Source organism: Canis aureus, chromosome 9 (genome assembly GCF_053574225.1).
Source record: "Canis aureus isolate CA01 chromosome 9, VMU_Caureus_v.1.0, whole genome shotgun sequence".
In the NCBI taxonomy this organism is placed as follows: Eukaryota; Metazoa; Chordata; class Mammalia; order Carnivora; family Canidae; genus Canis; species Canis aureus.
In genome coordinates, this window is record NC_135619.1 from 40837486 (window position 1) to 40859935 (window position 22450).

Genomic DNA, 22450 nt, shown 5'->3' on the forward strand with positions numbered 1-22450 from the left:
TACATGTCTATTGAGCTCAATATTTTCTCAGGTTCCTTAGAGGACAGAAAACGCAGAGTCAGTAGATTAAGCTCAAAAAATGAAGGGAAGAAATTCCTACAAGGACAAACTATATAATCAAATTTAGATGTTATCTTGGGGACTGGGGAGGGAGGAATTCCCCCAAAAGAGCTCTACCTGAAAATATACTAAAATACAAATCATGAACAGATCCAAACTTAATATTATATATGTGTATACATATGTATACATACCTATTATTATATATTATACATTTTATATTATATATATAATATACATATATATATTACCACAGAGGTGATCCATTGAATTAGTTTTCCATAACAGAGAAGGAAAAAGATACATAAGAAATTAGCATAGGAAAAATTGAACATATTCAAAATTCAAGTCAATACCAAAAGTGATTAGGGAAGCATATATTACATACATTTTACTCTTAATATTAATAGAAATCCTTGCTTTTTCATTGAAAAGGAAGGTTTCCTTTAAATGAAGATGGTGTGACGTAACATTGTACTTCCAAAGACCCCTCATCAAATATTAATTAAGAAGCCTTAGACACATGGATACGAACAGTCTGGTATCCAGCTATGATGACCCTAAAAATGCAGCATTGTAAGACAGGACTCAGTGGACGGTTGGCTACTTTGAGGATTCCCAAGAAAAAAAAATTTATAAAATGTCTACCTCCTTGTGTTAAATACTCTTCTGACTATACTAAAGGCTTGTTTCCCTCATTTACTACCAGAATGCATATTTTCTTGCAATAAAAATAAACTCTAGTTTTGAAAAAAGAAGCTATCGAACAGTATAATCTACTGTCAAGTATGTTGGTAAATTATTGAATCCTGCCCCCACTGTGAAACTTGAGAAACTCTGTCCTTAAATAGTCCTTTGGAGGCATTATCGAAGAGTGAGGGATCTGTGAACCTATGTCCTGGTAACTAAATGTGGAAAAGTTCTTTATTCTGTCTGGAAGCAGATCAAGAGAGCCCTAAATAGAAGCAGCTTAAGGAATCAAAAGACTGCATAATTAAGTCTCTGCTTCCTCTAAATGCACATGATAAACTTCTGGAATTGCTGAAAGTCTGCCTCTTTTATTTAACCACCATCAGGGGAGTGAGAGCCAGCTTGGAGCTGAGACACGGAGGCTGGAAGCTCGGAGCAGCTATTAGCTGTGTTGCCATGAGCAAGTCCCCTCACCTCTCTTAGCTCCCTTCCCTGCAGTGGTTATTTGAAACTCAAATGGGACAGTGCCTGTGGTGTGTAAACTTGCAAGGCGGTGAGCTCTGTCAGTTTGGAAGGGAAAATTCTACAAGCCGCAACACGTAGGCAGGGCTACTGTCAAGGGTGCTGGTAGTTCACAGTGAATTTGCAATCCTAACGATCAGCTAAGAGAATGAAAATTACAGCTGCTCCCTGCTCAGGTTCAAGGATGGATGCAGATACTTCAAAGGAAACAAGAAAAAAAAGTTTGTTCTTCCAAGTCCTTTTGAATGAGAGGAAGGTACTGTTCTGACAATCACAGCCCCTGGCATCAGGTGATCTTAATTCAAGCAATGATGTCAAAATCACTGCATTCTGAAAGTGCTAGAGAGACTGCTGCACCGTGTGGAATCTGCGGGCCTCAATGGCTCAAAACTGCAGCTGGAAGTTAACTCTAATTGTGATTTAGCACTATTAGTAATGGTCCTTTTCATAATCCTATTTCATAAGGCTCTTTGCCAAAATTGTCAAGGGTATCATTTGTTTTTATGGATGACAGTGATTATTCCAGTCAATGATGATAAAAACTGTGCTGGCCAGTATTGTCTGCTTCACTTTTTACTCGTTCACTGATTCACTCATTCAATTACCTGGCAGGCACTATTCTGATCATTGGCAATAGAGATCACAGAAAATACCTACTTCAAGGAGCTCGTTGTTGAGTTGAAAACAACAAAAATGTATATAGGAAACCAAAGTACTGCAATCAGTGTTATGAGAGAAGCATAGATTCTACGAATACTTCAGAGTTTTTATGGAGACCGTATTATCTTTTGTTCCAAATGTGGACAGTGAGTTTTAGTGACATCTTTTTAGTGGCATGACAAAAATTGCAGGTATGTGAAATGAATGTACTCCTGTATTTTGTTCCACTGGTATACCAGGGTGGAAGAAAGGGAGAAGAAAGTAGTAAAGTTGGAACTCCCCTTATCACAATCTGCCACTACCTCTTCAAAGATGCCAGTACTGACCTCTCAAATACATGTAGTCTACAACATGTATCCACCAACTACTCAAAGCCTCTTTGGTATTCAATTCCAGTCTGTTTTCCATCCATAAAAGGTAATTTTTCCAGAGATGCTTCATTGCTTACAGAAAAAAAAGACATTCTGTGCCACTGGATTCACCAGGATAAGAATGCTTTCTGGAGAGAAAAATAAGTTACTGAATTTTGAGCCTGTGCTAATGCAAGAATGAGCCGAACCCACTATTTCTTACTATTTTAACATTAAAATATAGGATTGGAAAAAAATATATATATAGGATTGGTGCTATCCCTACCCATAAAATGGCCAGCTGGCTTCTACTACTCTCTGCTTAAGAACAGTGCCGTTTGTGGAAAAGGACGCTAACTTTATGGGGTGGAAGAGCTAAGTACCTCTATGCTGTTTTTCCAATTTACAATGTATATTCATCATTCTTGAGGGAAATTTTTCTATGTTTAAATGGAAATCCTTTCTTAAATCACTATAGAAGCACAAAAATGGTTTGCTAGTATTGATAATCATGCACTCCCTAAAAGTTACAAAAGTCAGTACTGAATGCTGCTGCACATGCCCAGTAATACAGACCTAGTTCCGCTGTAATTTGATTTTAGAATACTTCTTAAAGTTACTCCATCACACTTAATTTAAAAAAAAAAACAAAAACAGGATTGTTGTGTCCTCCTCCCAAATTCATTATGTCTAAGCTCTAACCCCCAGTGTGGCTTTATCTGGAAATGGGGCCTCTAAAGAAGCAATTACGGCCAAATAAAGTCATAAGGTTGGGGCTCTGCTCTAACAGGATTACTGTTCTTAGAAGAAGAAACACCAGAGAGCTCCTTCTTTCCTTCCTTACATGCATGCACAGAGGAAAGGCCATATGAGCACACAGCAAGAAGGCAGCCATCTGCAACCCAAGGACAAAACTTTCACCGGACGCTGACCTTGCTGGCGCTTTGGTCTTGGATTCCTAGCCTCCAGACTGTCAGACAATACATTTCTGTTTAACCACCCAGTCTGTGTTACGTTGTTATGGCACTCTGAGCAGATCAATACAAGCGATAAATTAATATTGTTAACAGGTCTTGGATTACCTTATATCTGAACTAAGGGATATAGAGATGTTCAGTAAAAAAGAGTATAAACTAGGAGCAAGATGGGTCCCCGAGGCAACATTTCTTTGAGACCACAACTACGGGCAAGTGTCAGTTTGACATCATTTTTGATCAATATCCCAGGGGACCCTCTCTTCACAACAGTAGATGTACTAGAAACATTTTCTCTGGAGCCATTTGGCTTAGAAATTTTCACAACACTAGCAACAAATTCAGCAGAGCCATGGAATGAAAAGACACATTAGTTCCCTGGCCATGACCACTCAATCCAGAACCACAAGAGGGGTTCATACTCATTAATATAATAGACATGGCCCTTAAAAAGGAAGCCCAGGGGCACTTGGGTGGCTCAGTTGGTTAAGCATCTGCCTTCAGTTCAGCTCATAATCCCAGGGTTCTGGGATCAAGTCCTGCATTGAGCTGGCTCCCTGTTCAGCAGAGAGCCTGCCTCTCCCTCTCCCTCTGCCTTCCCCCTGCTTGTGCTATCTCACTCTCTCTCTGTCAAAAAGATAAAAATCTTTAAAATAAAATAAAATAAAAAGGAAGCCTAGTTTATTACCCAATTTTCAGCTTGTATTGACATTTTTCAATCTTAACTACTTTCTTCCCTTTCAAATTTCAGTTGGCAATCTCTTCATCTGAGTTTTTGGAATTGACCACATGGTAATCTCTGCTCTCATTCCCAACCTAGAGCTGTTCTCAGTGCCAGCTCATTCCCTCCCTGTTTCCTGCTGTCAGGTCTCGTGTCTCCCTAATTCTGTATGAAAATACTTGTTTCCTTTTATTTCTTTCTTCCAATCTTTCTTCCTTCCTTTCTCTCTTCCCCCTTTTTAATCAACTAACTTTTTAGCACTAATAAATGTCACTTTGGGCAGTAAACTAGTCAATATTTTTTTCACAACTTCTAATGTGGAAGCACTAGACTCAAGAAAATAAAATTAAAGATGGAAAAATAGGAGTTTTGTTTAATGTGACAAGTTTTCTTTTTATATATGTTTATACTAACTGGAGCAGCAGCCAGTAAAGTTTTTAAAAGTACCAACAAGATAGCAGAGAGTATACGAGAACCACAGTATTATCAACAAGGTACTATTTCACCATATTCAATAACACCTCTCGAACAGTGCTATTTATATAAGTTACATGCTTTTACTGAAAATGAGACCCTTACAATGCAAGTGACACACCTGCTGGGGCCACACCATACACACTGGCTCATGCTGAGACAGGGAGTCCTGTTCACAACTCTGAACACTGCCTACAGCTTGGTTCATTTATCCTGAGTCATGGTGTGAAAAAACACTAAAATCAGTCTATGAATCACATGCAAACTCATGCCATCTACCTTCCTTTCTCCCTCTTAAAAATGAACACAATCAAGTGTTGCATTTTACTCATAATCTTTATACAGGGCTTGTAAACTAGGCTAACTGATAAAAATACCAGCAGCATGGAATTCAAAGGACTTGGATTCCCATCCCAGTTCTGATGCTAACTTGCTAAGCAAACTTGAGGAAGTAATTTATTCTATGGATCTCAGTTTTCTCATCCATAAAGAAAATAAGTTGAACCAGGTGATCTACAAGATCCTTCCTTCCTCTAGAATATTATTATGTTTAAAATGAAATCCTAATGCCAGTGTCATCATCACCTCCTAGAATCTCTCCTTGTGTCCTCCCTGGGATAAGGTGAATTCATCTCTCCTTGCCCACTTCCCCTCCCACACACATACACCATGTACCCTGAATGTAATGGTCGCATGTCACTTATTGGACTCTGTTTGGATTTATTTTATTCTCTTGCTAGACTGCAGGCCCCGAGAGAGCAAGCACTGGATCTTTTATCTCCATGACCCCCTAGGTATGTAGCAGGGCCGCAATGGATGTAGATTGATATACACTGAGCCCACCAATACTTCCTGTGCCACACTTTGTCAAAGGGTCTTGTCAGAAGAGGTACCAAAAATAGTAAATAAAACTCCTTACTCATCTTAGCTAAATAGTCTGGAGGAAAATATGCTCATGCTAGCTTGAAAGTGAAGGAAATATTTAGAAATAACTCAAAACCCCAACCACACTTAATGTAGCTATAAGTAAATGTTTTGCACAGACCACACTGTTTGAATAAACAATGTAGGCACAGCGAGCCACTCTCCCGCGTTAGCCTGGCAGGAACCCTCCTAAATCCCAAGTTCCCAGAAGCCAATCCAAGGACCCGCTTCATAAGCAGGTTTTTCAAAGCACAGCAGTCATACCTGTTATGTTAATTCTTTTCACACAGCAGATAAACCTCATTGCATGACAACTTGACATAGTGAGCAGAAATGCACTAATTACTTTAAAAGTCTGATTACAAGTCTTTAAAATTTAGGTATTACCTGTGCTGGGTGTGTTGCTTGCCTTTTCAGACCTGTACCTGAGGCTTGGTCATTTTGTTATTCCAGGAAATTATATCTTCCATTAATTAAGTAAATAAATACATAAATAAAGTCAGCAAGTGAGTCAGCCTTCCTCTGTTGCTCTCTCAGGCCTTTTCTGAATAGGTTTAAACTTATTGAAAACTCTGGAATTGTGTTCTTATCATTGAAAAACTGGTCCTTTCGTTCAACCAAGTTCAGTTTTTGACGGTCACACTGTGGGGGTATTCATCGCCAGCAATCTAGTAAAGCCTGTGGAACAGGTCTTTCAGAGAAGCTGCTTTAAATGCACAAAATAAAATATGTAGTATTGCAAATAAAAAAGCATTGTATTGAAATCCAGTTATCAAAATATTAAAAAATAATTTCACAAAATAGTCGGTTAAGAGTCTGCCGTAGTCTCAGGTCATGATCCTGGGATCCTGGGATCAAGTCGCACAACCCCCATGAGGGTCTCCCTATTCAGCAGGGAGTCTGTCACTGCTTGTGATCTCTCTCTCAAATAAATTTTTAAAAATCTTTAATAAAAAATAATAATTCACAAAATTATAATCTATGTACTTTTCTTATTAACACAATAACCTCATCTTAGGAGCAGGTCTATAATAACTACCATAATTATTAAGTAGTGATGAGCCTAAACACTTCAACAAATACAATATAATATAAAAATATCTATGATTTCTTTGGTACTTCTAATAATACTGTAGTTTGTTACCAACTATCATGAGATTAAGAGTTCACAAATTCATTCCATTTATTTCACAAATATTTGGACCAAGAGCAAGCAGACTTGCTTTGTTTGACCATATTATTTAAAAAAACAACAAAGCAAATTAGTTACCAAACTGACATGATATGGTGTAAAAATTCATACCTCTGACTTCTCTGGAGGAAAAAATATTCAGACCAAGCAACACTGGGCTGGCATTCCACAAAGGCAATGTGCAACCAGACTGAGTAGTTGCCCCTTTTACATATGGTGTGAACTCTAGTCTTCAACCACGTGAGCTTGGCCTCACTCGTGGATGTTACTGATCTGGCTTCAGCAGCCACCTCTGCTGTATGGCATTTTCCATTTCATGATAACCTCTGAGTGGCCAGTAGTAGATATGCTTTCTGATACAAGAGGAGAGAATTCTGTTTGCATACTCATTGTCCTCCCTAGCTAACTTCCAGTCTTCTCCTTTCAGCAACTGACACACTAAGGCCTTTGGGAGTCACCTGTTTGTATAAAGTTTTACTAAAGCACAACTATGCTCACTTATTTACATACTATCTCTGGCTGCTGTGATGAGTTGAACTGTATCTCCCCAGATTCATATCTTGAAACCCTAGTCTCCCAATGTGATGAGGGGAGACTCATAATCACGTTTAGATGAGGCCATGAAGATGGGGTCCTCATGATGAGATTACTGCCCTAATAACAAGAGGCACTAGAGAGATAGCTTTCCTTCTCTCTCACTCTCTCTCTCCCACCCTCTGTTCCTCTTTCCCTTTCTCTCTCCTTCACTCACAGTCATGAGAAGACAGTGAGAAGGCAGAGATCTGTAAGCCAGGAATTAAAGAGCCCTCACTGGGGTACCCAACTGGGCCTACCACCTTGATCTTGAACTTCTCAACCTCCAGGACTGTGGGGAATAAATTCTTGTTGCTTAAGTCTACTGTATTTTGTGATGGCACCCTGAGCTCAGACAGCTGCTTTCACACAATGGCGAGCTTGAGTAGTTGAGACAGAGATTCTGTGGCCCTCAAATCCTAAAATATCTACTGACTGGTCCTTGAGAGAGAAAGTTTGCCAACTGCTGCTCTAGTTATTGGATGAAATTATGGTTCTAGTTCTAGAATTTTTATAGAGAGGAACTTAGGATGGCTAGTGGGAACTATGTTGGCATAACAAATCTCTTATTCTTCCATAATGGAGACGGGGGTGGAGGGCAAGCAGCTAAAGCGCTGTCACATCCCTTCTTATTTCGATCACCCAGAATCCCACACTATGTAAAGCTCTCCACTCAGCCACTGCATGTGCTCATGTGGCCAGAGCTGTAATCTGTGATGGCTAAAAATCTGGGTTCCAAAGCCACTCTCCCAACTTACTAGACACATGCCCTTAATTAGTGGGTCTGATAGCTATAAGATATCAAGAGCATACTAAGGGCATAGTTTTGATTATACAATTCACAACAAATATGCAATTCACAAAAAATTCTCAACGCAAGAACACTTGCAGTAACAGCCATAAGGACAAAATACCCTTTTATTGATTGTTCCACGGGGAACAAAGTGAAAGTAACTGAGCGCACGAGAAACTATAAATTGTTGAGAATGTGTCTGCAGAATATTGTGATGGAAAGAGAAAGATTAAATATTTTGACAAGCCAAAGCAACATGGTAGCATTGAAAGATCTGGGTTTTAGAATCAGATAGAGATGGATTGAAATCCAGACCCTAAGTCATAGTTTCTTTGGCAGCTATCTGTCCCATTCTTAGAACCTTAGCCTCCTCATCAGTGAAATGGAAATAAGGTGCCTCATCTGGGGGTACTGAAATTTCCTAAGATCAATTATTATGTATAAAATGTGTTGAAGTGTATGGCTACAAAATAGGCTCTCAAAATGGTAGTTATTTTTATGAGTCATTGCAGGATATTTTCTCAGTGATCTTTTTTTTTATGAGAATACTTTTTTTTTTTCTAAGAAAGAAGTGACACTGCCTGACAGTACACCTCTCCCCACATTTTGCCAAGTTATTGAGACTATCCATCAATTGGAGAAGGACGGAGTTATTAAAAAATAAAAAAAATGAGGGTGCCTTGGTGGCTCAGTCAGTTAAGCGTCTGCTTTCAGCTCAGGTCATGATCTCAGGGTCCTGGGATCCAGCCCTGCATTTGGCTCCCTGCTCCATGGGAAGCCTGCTTCTCTCTCTACCTCTGCCTGCCGCTCTGCCTATTTGTGTATGTGTGTGTCTCTCTCTGTCAAATAAATAAATAAAATCTTTTTAAAAATAAGAAATAAAAATAAAATTAAAAAGTTACACAGGTTGTAACAAGGAACAGCTTATAAAGGGAAGAGGCCATTTGATAGATCTTGTGCAGCAGCACCTGCAGAGGCAGGTACACCATCCCCGGGTCCGGTTAAAAAAAAAAAACAAAAAACACAGGGGTGGAACACCGGGGTGGCTCAGCAGTTGAGTGTCTGCCTTCAGCTCAGGGCATGATCCCGAGTCCAAGGATTGAGTCCCACATCGGGATCCCCGCAAGGAGCCTGCTGCTCGCTCTGTCTGTGTCTCTACTTCTCTCTCTGTGTCTCCCATACATAAATAAATAAAAATCTTAAAAGACAAACAAACAAACAAAACACAGGCTGCCTGGCTGGTGCAATCAGTTGAATGTCCAACTCTTGGTTTCGGCTTAGATTGTGATCTCAGGGTCATGGGATCAAGCCCCGAGTTGTTATCCATGCTCAGCACTCTGCTGGAGATTATTTCTCCTTCTCCCTCTGTCCCTCCCCCACTCTCTTTCTCTCATTAAATAAATAAATAAAATCTTTAACACACACACACACACACACACACACACACACACACCGTTTTCTGCCTCTAGCTTAGCTTCTTTTCCTATTAGAGGTACATGCACTCAGCATTCATAACAGTGTTGTGTGTGTGTGTGTGGCATGCACATGCTCAGATATGTGAAAAAGGGAAAAAAATGAGGCAAGAGGGCTTTGTAAAGAACCAAAATTTATTTTCTACTGGTGAGTTGTCTTAATTATCCCTCTTTGAGACCTTGCACTGCAAATATATCAGTTGGTTATTTGATATTAATCCCTCTGGGCCTGAGTTTCCTCATGTGTTTTGAAGGGAAAATAGTTGTCCTTTTTTTCACAGGAATATTATAAACATCAGATGAAATACTGTGTAAACAACATACTTTGAGGAGGACAGTGACAAATAAGATCTGTCCAGGCGACTGTAACGATGATGGATAAGGGTCTCGGGTATCTTGTGGTATGTGAGGAGACTCCAAAGCTGGCAAAATTTATATTGGAGAAGATTAAGAAGATATAAGAGTTTCAAATATCTAATGGGCTGCTTTGTAGAAGAGGAATTTCTCATTGGGAAAGGTAGAGCACAGACCAATGGAGATATATCTCTGCTAAAGAGACTCCACATTTCCTAATGAATAAATAAATTCCACATTTAGTTCATATTAGCTGACATCTTCCACGTCCATCGCTACCTTAACTTTCAATTACTTGTACAAAAAATGTGTTTCCCTTACTTGTGTTTCATATAGTATTCACACTTGGCTTCAGCTCCTTAAGCATAGGGACTCTGTGCTTGAACAACTCTCCATATTGTCTTGCAGTTGTGGATGCTCAATACCCATTTGTTAACAAAAATAGAAGCAGAAAATGCTATTCAAATATAGATCCAATATCGTGACACAGCTAGTACAAATATGACTCCTACAGTCATTCTCTCCTAGAGCCCCAAGTAAGGAATTATAATGATTTGCTTATGTTCATTTCTATGTTGCTACAGTAGAGATGCTGATTTGTCTTTTGGCTTGATTTTTCTCCTCCGTGTTAACCAAAGGGAAGGTTCTATTTAAGGGGGCAGTGGGAGGGAAGGCTTGTTATTTCAAAATACTTCACCATAGACAGGCAATCATTTTAGATGAAATTCCTTAAGTGCAGTTGTCCAAATGTGTATTTCATTCTTGGCAATAAAAGAGCCCTAGCCAATGTCCAATGACCTATAAATCATAGCTAGGAGATTTCTTTATGCAAATTAAATTTGTGCCACATTCATCAATAAGAAAGAAAACAGTCATGAATATTATATTTGCAGCAGCAGTGCAATATTAAGGGTTGCTATACCTATTTGTAGGATATGTCAGTGTGGCTAATTATTTTTTAAGATAGTATGCTTTGAAAGGATTCAGAGGGAATATGCTTTATGAACTGATCATTAAATGAGAAAAGGTATTTAAATAGAGGCAGGAATATAAAATAAGAAACCAGTTTGATTAACCTTACCAACTTTTAAAAAACCCACAGAATAAAGTAAGAGACACTCATGTTATTTTTATGGCAGTTATTATAAACACCAAGAGCTAATTAGGTTATAGTATAGTTTGTTTCTCCTCAGCTCTGTTTTTCATTTTACACTTAAATCAGAAAGATTCAAGTCTTTAACCACATACCCAGGGATCCTCCACCCCCTTAAAAAGTAAGCAAAATATAAAGAAAGAGAAAGAAAATTATGTCACTTTACATCAATGCAATCGATGCACTGATACATTGGGTGCAAAATGAAATATCTCTTGCACTCCTCAGTTAATAGAGCATGACACACTGACCCTATCGATACTAATAAAGGAAAATGGAACCACACAACATACCCGTTTCCTCAGATTGCAAGTAAGAGTGAGATTCCTTGAGAATGAGTTTGCAAAAGCTGTATAAAAGTCCAGGACTTTGAGCAAGGCTTCTCTCTTGATGATGTGGAGGTCACAGTATGTCAGTGCTCGGACATTGGCACATGCGTGAGCAAGGGTGGTTTCCTTCCAGAAGATGTCTCCAAACACATCACCTTTCCCTGGAAAATAGTATAAGATATGTATTCAACTATCTACATTAGTTCTTATCCTTATCACTATCTTTTATTCAGCTTCATATACGGTATTGATCTACTAGCATAACGTAGAAACTGAGTATATAACCCCATCCCAATACATATAACAATGCACAACATTTTCATATAATACGTAAAGTAACATCACCCTGAATTCAGTTCTTGAAGGAAATCTGGAGTGGTATGAATAAATGAAAACCAACAGAGGAGCCAAAAATCTCATTTTAACAAATAGTTTCATTATCTTCTGTCATCATAACTTTTCCCATTCTGACTAGAAGGAGCAAAGGTGACTTTTTAGTTTCATTCTTTCTTCTGCTCCTTCTCTAAAGATGACAGTAGAATGCAATATTTAAGGATCTACTGTTACAGCCTTTATAAATCTGGAACTGATTGGACATATATATTAAACATACATTATTCAGCGACTAAGTCTTGTGTTCCAAGCAGACTAATAGTGGCTATGACTTATTCCCCAAGGATGCCTTTCCCTTTCCGTTGAAATAAACTATAGGCAGGACCTCAGGGCCCAGGCCAGGGGTCCCCATCCACCACTACAAAGCTTAAGTTGCTGAGTTAGGGAACACATGGAGACTCAGGCTTGTTATGCTATCAACACTTCCATAAAAAAATACAAAACAGTACTACTATACTCTAGTAAAATGTGGATCTTTTTAAAATTCTGCAAATCACACAAAATCAACTCTTCACTTGGGAGCACTATGCACTAGCAACCTGAACTCCACAGTTCACCACCCCAAATCAAGAGTACTTAGTTATCCAAACAAGGTGGGGGGATAAGGAATACCTAGAGGTTAAGTGCCACAAAGACTTTCTGCTGAGGCAGTTCCATAAGAGCCCCTGGCTTCTGAAATGTCCTCAATTGAGGTCTTTGTTCTTCTGCCAGAAAGGGAAGTTTGGTAGTGGAAAAAAAGAGGGAATATATCCAGGCAAGAAAAGATCTTCCTAAAGGCACTATGCCAAAGACTTAGGCTTTTGACACTCTAATCACAGAGGAGGGTAAATATCTGCTCTCATCATGAAATTGAAGTCAGAACTGACAAGAAAAAAATAACAAGAAAGGGATCTCATAACACTTCAGGGCAGCCAGACTAGGAGAGAGAAAAGGTAACATGTAACCAGAGAAATGAGAGAGAGATGGAGGTTGAGTGACATTATAGATTCTTGCCCGCAAAGGCAGTTTAGAAATCCTTAGAGTACCAGGAGGCACTCTGAGATGGAAAGAGAAAAATATACATATTATTGAGAAAGTGTTTAACACTACCATGTAATCATATGATCAGCAAAAAATAACCACAATGGGTATTTAATTAATCCTAAGCAATCTTATTTGTTTCTGGACACTCCACAAATTTCTTTTAGTTAGTGACACTGACCAACAACTCAACTGTCTAATAGCCATGCATAATTCGTCCAAGGACGGTTAGAGACTTGGGACCCAAATTAGGTTTCTGGGGTTAGACAGCATCATACATGACCTAAGGGAAACTTTAATATAAATTTTAAAAATAAACCCTATCTCCACTTACATAGATGAATTTCAGAAATCTGTAAGTGGCATTCTCTAAATTTTAAATAAGTAATTCCAATTATAAGTATTCCAGTTGCATTATCAAAAGTACCAGATTTAATGATAAAAATGTTCATTGACTGAGCACTGAGTCATGTATAGAAATGTGGAATCCTTATATTCTACTAATATAACTAATGAAACTAATGTAACACTGTATGTTAATTATATTTCAATTAAAAATAAAAACGTAAATTAAAAACTGATGAGTACTTATAAAAAAATCATTTAAGTGATAATTATAATGGCCAAAAAAAAGGTAGAAATAAGACAAATGTGACTGAATGAATAAATGAATAAACTCAAATACCATAAATTGAAAAGTAGTGATGGAAAAATGCTTAATTTATGAGAAACAACAAAGGCAGAATATCAAATCATACATATGGTATGATCTTATTTTATGTACACTATCCCCCCTAGAAACACACACAGACACACAAAGCAAATGCACTAAAATGGTAGGTTCTCTCTGCCTTATGGGATAATGAAAGGGTATTATTTTGTCTTACAATTTACATATATTATTTTTGAAACAGAAGAGATCAATGACTGTTATATTATCACAGTGCCTGGTGCTATGAAAATAAAAGGTCTTTTAAAAGGCTGCTTTGATGTACCTCTTCTTCTTCCTTTTTCACTGTCGTCACTGTTACACTTTCTATACTGGTTTTTCCTTGAAAAGGCAGAAAAAGGATTACCTTTCTTTCTGATTGATTTCTGTGACATTTTTTCAAACTATCACTTATAATACAGCCTCTGATTCATTTATAAGTACTTAGTACTCTTCAACTATTTGATTTTTACATATAGTAACTGCAATAAGAATCAATGCCTTTGACTCAGTAATTTCATTTTTGGGAATCAATCAAGATTTAGAATCAATATGTATAATATTACCTATAGTGTTAACAATCACGACCCCAGGTTGGTAAAATAAACAAACAAATGAATAAATAAAATGTCCAGCAATTATAAACTATCTATTTATCAGCATCAATTTACATAGAATTAAAACTAGCTATTGGAATAACATGTAAAAATGTTTACCTTATAAGATTAAATGAACAAATAAAGATACAAAGAATAATATAATTTTGGTTACAGTTACAATAAAGGACATAAAAATGAAACTGAAATTCCCAAACTAAAGGAATTGTCAATTAAAAGTACTTTTTCTTATTTTCTTAAAATAAAACAATCATGAGAGAACAAAAGTATATTGTATTTTATTATTCTATATAGCATATGTCATTATTAACTAATCAATTAATAATAAATTGTGTTACAAACCAAAAGGGATATAAGACTAAAAGAAAATGCATTTAAATATTTATAGCAATTGGCTTCAAGTAATGTGTTTACTTTTTCTTCCTTCTACTTTGTTTTCCATATTTTTCTCTAATGAATCTGCCTAATATTTATTTAAAATAGCAAAAATAGAAAGCTCTTTTCAGAGATGTATTTCCTTACACTTCTTAATAAAATTGAATTAAAATATGTACATAGATCTGTGGAATAATAGACAAATATTCATTGATTGATAAATGTATCATCAATAGATAAAAGGTATTCTATATATAAAATTTCCCCTTGCTAATATAAACCATTTTAATTATGGAAGCATTCAAAGGTCTGTTATGTATTTTATTTTACCTAACTGCTGAAATTAAAATTCTTACCATATTTCTATAAAAAATTTTAAATTATTTCTATTTTTAGTATTATGCATAAATAAAAAGCTTGTGATGTGGAAAGAATAGCATTAAGGTAGTATATAAACTCATGAGGGCAGGAAATTTTCTCTGGTTCATCCACTCCTGTCAAACTCAATGCCCAGAACAGTTCAAGAGCTCATGGGGCACCTGGGTAGTGCTGTCAGTTAATTACCAACTCTTGGTTTTGGTTCACGTTGTGATCTCAGGGTCATGAGATCAAGTCTCAAGATAGTCTCTGCACTCTGCAGGAAGTCTGCTTGAAATTCTCTCTCTCCTTCTGCCCCTACCCACCATGTGCTCTCTCACTCCCTCTCTCTCAAATAAGTAAATACATTTTAAGAGCTCAACAAAAATTTATTGAAAAAAATATGTGAATTAAAAAAGGGGAGAAGCAGAGAAAGACACAGAAGAACAAATTGGGAAATGTTGGCTTAAAGTTAGATGTGAGGGATCCCTGGGTGGCGCAGCGGTTTGGCGCCTGCCTTTGGCCCAGGGCGCGATCCTGGAGACCCGGGATCGAATCCCACGTCGGGCTCCCGGTGCATGGGGCCTGCTTCTCCCTCTGCCTGTGTCTCTGCCTCTCTCTCTCTCTCTCTCTCTCTCTCTCTGTGACTATCATAAATAAATAAAATTAAAAAAAAAAAAAAAGTTAGATGTGAGACTCCACCTGTAACGGTGTGGCTTAGATCAAGTGACTAAACTCCCTGAATCAACATCTGTTCTTTTGACCCTAAAGAGAACAAGATGAGCAAAAACTAATGCTTACAGTTTCTGTGCATCTATAACTCTATAGAAGTCAACTAAAAATCATCAAATTCTATTTTTTTAAGATGTTCTTTACTTATTCATGAGACACACACACACACACACAGAGAGAGAGAGAGAGAAAGAGAGAGAGAAGCAGAGACACAGGCAGATGCAAGAAGCCGATGTGGGACTTGAACCTGGGAATCCAGGATCACGCCCTGAGCCAAAGGCAGGCACTCAACCACTGAGCCACTCAGGTGTCCCTCAAATTCTATTTTCAAGGTAATATTTTTTCTATGTCACATTAAAAAAAAAAAGACTTTAAAGTCTGGGGACTCAACTCCAAATCCCATTAAAAGACTAAAAAAGTAACAGAAAAGTTGATTTGGTTCAACTTTTTCAATTAGATTGATTTAACCAAAGTAAAACTTACTCCCTGTTTTTCCCCTTAAAAAAGTTTATAGAAGCATAGCAAAATTGATAAATGTGGACAATTCTGTTCCCAGGATCGGAACTCACATTACATAATAAGCAATACGAATTACTTTATGACATAGAATTTCCATTAGGATACACAATGTATCAATTGGATATTCATCTAATCAATCATCTTAAAGTGTGTTTGCTTTATCCAGTTGTCTCTATCATCTTATAGTCACTCAATTCACAATAAATTTTTATGGCACTTTTGGAAGATGTGTCTTGTAAATCAAGTAATTAATTTACCAGCCACAGTAAAGCTGACTAATGTTCTTCTTCAAAGACTATTATGCACATTTATACTGAGGAATCTGCAGAAAGCACAAGTTGTGGAGACATAAGATTATGCATGGAATATCCAATAACAGCACAATATCGGGGCTGGTAATTTCTGTTCATCTTCATGGCTATAGAATATTTGATGCTAGTTTTTAGGTCAGCTCTCACTGGGTGCCAGTAGTCTCAGCTATAAACATTTTAGAGCTTGAGAAAACTAACCTTCCCCCAAAGCCCTAAAATTAGTAGAAAAGCTCACACTCAACATGAAAGTTGTTGTTTGGCCTATTTATATTTTCTCAGTTCTCTGCATCAAGTCTTATGAAGTGTTTCACTTCTAAACCACAGGAAACAGGATTGTAAAACAGGAGCAAATGTTACAGATTCACAGACTAAGAAACTGGAAAATGCAAAGGCAAAACAGATGACAGTTACAACATAATTAAAGGAGTAATACGAATCATGGTATGTTTAGGGATTATAATCCCCCGAGGTGCTGGTTTTACAGCCAGAGCTTCTTAAAAATTTGAAACACATTATTTGGTGAGATAATGAAATGTGTTAAACAAATTCATAAAAACTATCTTGGTTATTCATCAGTAAATACAGCTATCTGATATAGCCAGTGAATCCCTAAAAACACAGCATTTGAAACTTAGGTCATTTCCTGTTGGGTGCAGTGATAGATCTATCTGAAGATTCTTCTATAGAATGGACCTAATCCATCTATTCACTTTTATTTATCATCAGCCCTTCACTATGATCGATTACTGCAGTAGTCTCATAAACTTTATTATGAATACATATGCATAAAAATATTCCTTTGTAAATGAACAACACTATGAGATTTAGAATTATATGATTTTTAATGGACTTTGACTATTACCAACAACAGCAAGTGTCATACTGGTAATGTTTTAGAGGAAAGGAACAGAAAGAACAAGATGATGGGTATGAAAATTAAGAAATTATATAGGTGTATTAGAATAGAATCTTTTAAAACATTTAGAATTGATGCCTGCCGATCTTCAGTGATTGATGGCCAAAGTCAAATCTGTTCAACAATTATAATGGATACAAACTGGAAGACACTTTTAGAGAAGCAAATAACTCTCATCTACTAAAAAAAAACCTCACTGATTCACCTTATAAATTTTTATTTACACAACAAGTGAGACAAATAGCTCTTACTAAATAGATGTAAAAATAAAGTAACCTGATATCAATAAGGGATGAAGGTAGAGAAAGAGAGTAGGATAAGACAGTTGAGAAAATGCAAAAGAAATTTTCTGTAAGTGGATGTCAGGACCTCAGGAAATCAAAAGAGCAGTAAGAAAGCAGGCCAAGCAGCCCACCCAGTCAAAAGGAGAGAATGTCAGCATTTAAGGGAAGGGTGGACGATTCAGCATAAAACTGAGACAAGTCATAGGGTCAGAATGAACTGAGGAGTGGAGAAATAGTCTTCCTCTGCAAGGAAGAAAATGCTAAGATTTGTGGCCATTTCTACAATCCCAAAGCATTTCTGAAAGTCTTATTTTCACTTTCATACCTACCAACTAGGTGGACTCCAAACTCTTCCAGGACCCAGAGGAAAGACCGGTAAGCAGAATTTAAGATCCCTCTTTGGTGTTCCAAAGGCTCCTGAGATTCATACTCTGAGCCAGTTCCCCCTAGTCCTGAGCACCTGCCTGGTGGTAAACTAGTCACCTTGAGGACCATATTTTTAGATACTTGGTAGCTGATTAACCATCTTATATGCAAGTAATATTTGGGAAGGGCTTTAGTAATATACATTGGCATGGCACTTAACAGTGTTGTTAGAAAAATCTCTTTTTAATAAAAGGAAACAGAGTGGGAACATTAATAAAAGCATTATGTTTTCTGCCAAGATTAGACCAAACATTGTATAATTTCAAAATTCTATTTAAAAATAATTATGACCTGGAGTGAATCACCTGATACTGCAGAGCCTTGGCTTCTTCATGTGTTAAGATGACTATCGTGAGCGCTTTTTCCATAGAGTTAAACAATTTGATGTAATAATGCATATAAAATAATGAGTACTCAATAACTATTGGTACTTAAATCAGTTTCTCAAAGGGGCCAACATACATTTTTCAAAAATATATTTCTGATAAGAAATATTAAAATCAAAATGTATGCATGGATTTTAAATTTTACTTAAGCATGGGGAGGAAGTCTCATTTACTAATTACAAATATGGTTTTTCTTTCTCTAATCCCCTTTAACTCTTAAATGTTTATTTTCTAAAAAAAAAAATTGATTCTGATTTGCAGAACTTTTTATTCCAGGTGATGGGGAAAGTGATGCCACTTTCAGGAATCCAAGAGAAGTCCCCTTTCATAGTTATGATTTCAAGTTTTCTTACTGTGGCCAATGACCACGGTATAAGTTAAACTCTTTCTTGATACTGGGAGTTCCTGATGAAGAACACAGAAGGACTTTTTAATATTATTAAATAGTGTTAAGTGACCTGAAATATTGAACATTTGGCCCACCATATTCTTCTTGTTCAAAGTGCACAATTAACAGTAGGAAAATGTTTTTTCAATCCATAATAGGTCTATGCTAGAGCTAGAATCTTAGGAAAATGCATTTTCTATAAGCATTTAGAGGAAAGAAACAGAGAGTAGTATTTCAAGATGAATCATAAAGAAAACAGCAACAGAAACACAAGATATTTTCATGGGTACCCAGAACAGAAACAATTATGAAAACAGTTTAATGGCAAAATAAAGTGCTAGCTAATGTGGATAACTGAACCTTGCTGAGATCCTATTTAAAGGGTCCTATCACAGATAACAGAGACAAAAATGAGCAAGATGTTTCAGGTGTTTATAGTGCAGTAGGAGAGTAAAGATGAAAGCAATGGGGCACCTGGGTGGCTCAGTGGTTGAGTGCCTGCCTTTGGCTCAAGGTGTGATCCCAGGATCCCAGGATGGAGTCCCACATCGGGCTCCCCGAAAGGAGCCTGCTTCCCCCTCTGTTTATGTCTCTGCTTCTCTTTGTGTGTCTCTAGTGAATAAATAAATAAAATCTTAGACAAAAAAGACGAAAGTAGAAAGGACTAAGAACCCTGTGTAAGCATGCAGTGGAAGCCCAGAGTAGAGGTGCCGAGTCCAGATCAGGGCAAGAAGGAAAAGAATGAAAGAATACGAGGAAACAAGAGACAGGACAACTAAAGAGAGGAGAAAATGTGTTCAAAACAGGGAAGCAGTATAAGTAAAAGCTTGCCAGTAAGACAGAACTTGGTGATACTCAGGAATCTTCCTGCAATTCAACACACCATGAAGCATTTAGGGTCAGGGAATGGTACCAGTCACGCTGGACAGGAAACAAGACCAAAATGGCCTCATAGGCCATCCCAGAAGTTACATTTTATACCCAGTTTGCTAAAAAGTCCACCTTAACGAGAAGACCAACATGATAAATATATTTCAGAAAGATTATTTTGCAGCCACATAAGAATTGGAGGTTGAAGCTGATGACAGATTGTGAGCTAACAGATCTTTCAGATGGCAGCTACAGCCCAGGACCAAAATTTTAAGAGCAGTTATCATGGGAAGGGATATCCAACATAGGATAAAGAAATAATAAGGGGATAGAATAAACAAAACTTAGTGTTGAAGGATGATGGAGAGAGAATTTTAAGTTGAGTCTAAACTACTAGATTGTTAAGATTTATATTGTATCCCCAAATCTACAGACTAAAGAATTTTAAAGTGTATCATTTGAACCATGTATAAATGATGTCATAATCACTACTTCAAATTTTTAAAATAAGACAAGCATGCAATCTTTTTAAAGCAAGTAACTAGTTTGACCTTTATGAAAATGTCTGAATTAGCTATGTTCATCATCATAAAATGTACAGCAAATCTACTTTGTTCATGTTCAACATCTCAAAACACAGAAACGTGGATGCAAAAGAAAATAATTGTCTGGCACTTGGGAAAAGCCCTTTTAAAGGACTTAAAGTGTGAAACACTTGACTTCTAATAGCAAGTATACAGGATGAAACCTTAACCATAGCATAGAAGTCACATTTTCACAGATTCTCAAAATAGCAAAATATTATTCATTCATATCTCGGATTTTTTTCTTTTTTGGGATAGAAATAAGTAGATTTTGAATTTTGAGCACAATAATTTTTAAGTTTTCTTTGATAATGCAAAAAATGTTTCTAAATAACTGCTTCTAATTAAAATGAAATCTTAACTCAGATACTAGAAATTACTTTTTAAATTATTATTTAACTCTGTATGCCCCTGCCTCACTTGTGCTTTACCCCAACCCCATAACAGTATCTAACCCCTCCATCCAAACTCTATGTAAAGAAGCATAGTTCTCTTGGGGAATTTAAGGTTACAATTAAAACACTTAGATACAGATTGTTTTATTTTTTAAAAAGATTTTATTTATTTATTCATAGAGACACAAAGAGAGAGAGAGAGAGAGGCAGAGACACAGGCAGAGGGAGAAGCAGGCTCCATGCAGAGAGCCTGACGTGGAACTCGATCCAGGGTCTCCAGGATCACACCCTGGGCTGCAGGCGGCCCTAAACCACTGAGCCACCAGAGCTGCCCAGATACAGATTGTTTTAGATTAATAACTCCAACTCTATGATTCCAGTAATCAGTAGACACAGAAATGACAAAATGTGAATGTAGTGAAATATCTTAGGTGCCAGGTCTATCGTTCCCAGGGATATGTCACTTTTATAGCCCTTACAGGTACAATATACCTCATGGAGACACTTAAAAGTAACCTGGCTATTTTAGCCACACCAAGAAATCTGTTCACATCAAGTAATTATAAGGTAGGAACTTAAAAGCAAGAAGATATGAAAGGATATAAGATATTATGTATGCATCATGAACTTAATTTGGAATTCTTTGTGTTTCATAAAAAGTGGGAAGGCTGAAAAGAAAAAGGTGGAGGTGTAGAAAGTGAAAGAATTTCAACTTGGAAAAAGACATGACCTACAATTATGTTCACCTGCCTTATTTAGAAAAACATCTTGAAGCCATCCTTCAGTGTTAAAAGCAGAAGGTATTTGTTGACTACATTTTTTTAATCTTTCCATTAATTAGTTATGGTTCAGGACTTATTCATTAAACACTTAGCATTTTTGACACACTAAAGAATTAGTACCTACCAAGAGACTATTTAGAGGCAAAGATCCAAAACAATGAAACTGCACCTGTTCTTTGGATTCAGCAATTTTAATTAATTTTCAAATGACCTCCCTTCTCTACATTTCCACTGGCAAATGAATCAGTTTAAAAGAGTGCAAGGCCTGCTTATTTCTCCTATCAGGCCAACTGAGATAAATTCTCATTTTTCTGAGGTATGCTCTGATGTGAGATGTTATTTCTTTCCAACACTTACAAGGCAAAAAAAAATCATTAGATATGATGAAAAAGGACACATTTCAATGTTAAAAGCCACCATTCACAATGAAGATACAGCAGTTATGAATATCTCTGTACCGAATGACATACCAGCAACCACTATACAACACAGACTACAGGAGATGCAAGGAAACACAGATAAAACACATTAGTAATAAGACACATGAACACCCATACATCATGTTTTTCACAAATTGAAGATTTGTGGCAACACTGCATTGAGCAAATCTATCACCATGTTTTTTCCAACAGCATTTGTTCACTCTGTATCTCTGTATCACACTTTGGTCACTCTCCCAATACTTCAAACTTTTCATTATCAGTACATATTATAGCGACTTGTGATCAGTGATTATGATCCACTGAAAGTGCAGCTGATGGTTAGCAACTTTTTAGCAATAAAATATCTTTTAATGAAGGTATGTACTTTTTCCTTAGATATAATGCTATTGCACACTTAGTGAACTACAGTATAGTGTAAACATAACTGTCATATGCACTGGAAAACCAGAAAATTCATTTGGCTCACTTTATTGTAATATTTGCTTTATCGTGGTGGTCTGAAACCAAACCTGTAATACCTGACAAAGTTTATGTAGGCAGAAGACCCAATCAACTTACTCAATAAGGCAGAAAACCTGGAAATATATATCAAACTGCACACCCTGATAATTTTTGCAACTTTTCATGAAGTTTATAATTATTTCAACATTAAACTACAAAAAATGAGAAGAGGAAGAAGAAAAAACAGGAGGAGCAGGAAAG

The 22450-nt window shown here is 36.9% G+C and overlaps 1 protein-coding gene and 1 long non-coding RNA gene across 2 annotated transcripts in view; one reads left to right on the forward strand and one right to left on the reverse strand.

The window, feature by feature from the left end:
* Positions 1-22450, reverse strand: part of KCNH5 (potassium voltage-gated channel subfamily H member 5) — a 275213-nt gene that overhangs the window by 46287 nt on the left and 206476 nt on the right. Inside the window, exon 10 of the mRNA XM_077909564.1 lies at positions 11206-11402. Coding sequence (XP_077765690.1) covers positions 11206-11402 — 197 coding nt within the window. The remainder of the gene's footprint in view (positions 1-11205; positions 11403-22450) is intronic.
* LOC144320705 (uncharacterized) overlaps positions 1-22450 on the forward strand; it is a 60433-nt gene that overhangs the window by 25464 nt on the left and 12519 nt on the right. The window contains exons 4-5 of the long non-coding RNA XR_013386310.1: positions 17811-17849; positions 21184-21323. This is a non-coding gene — a long non-coding RNA (uncharacterized LOC144320705). The remainder of the gene's footprint in view (positions 1-17810; positions 17850-21183; positions 21324-22450) is intronic.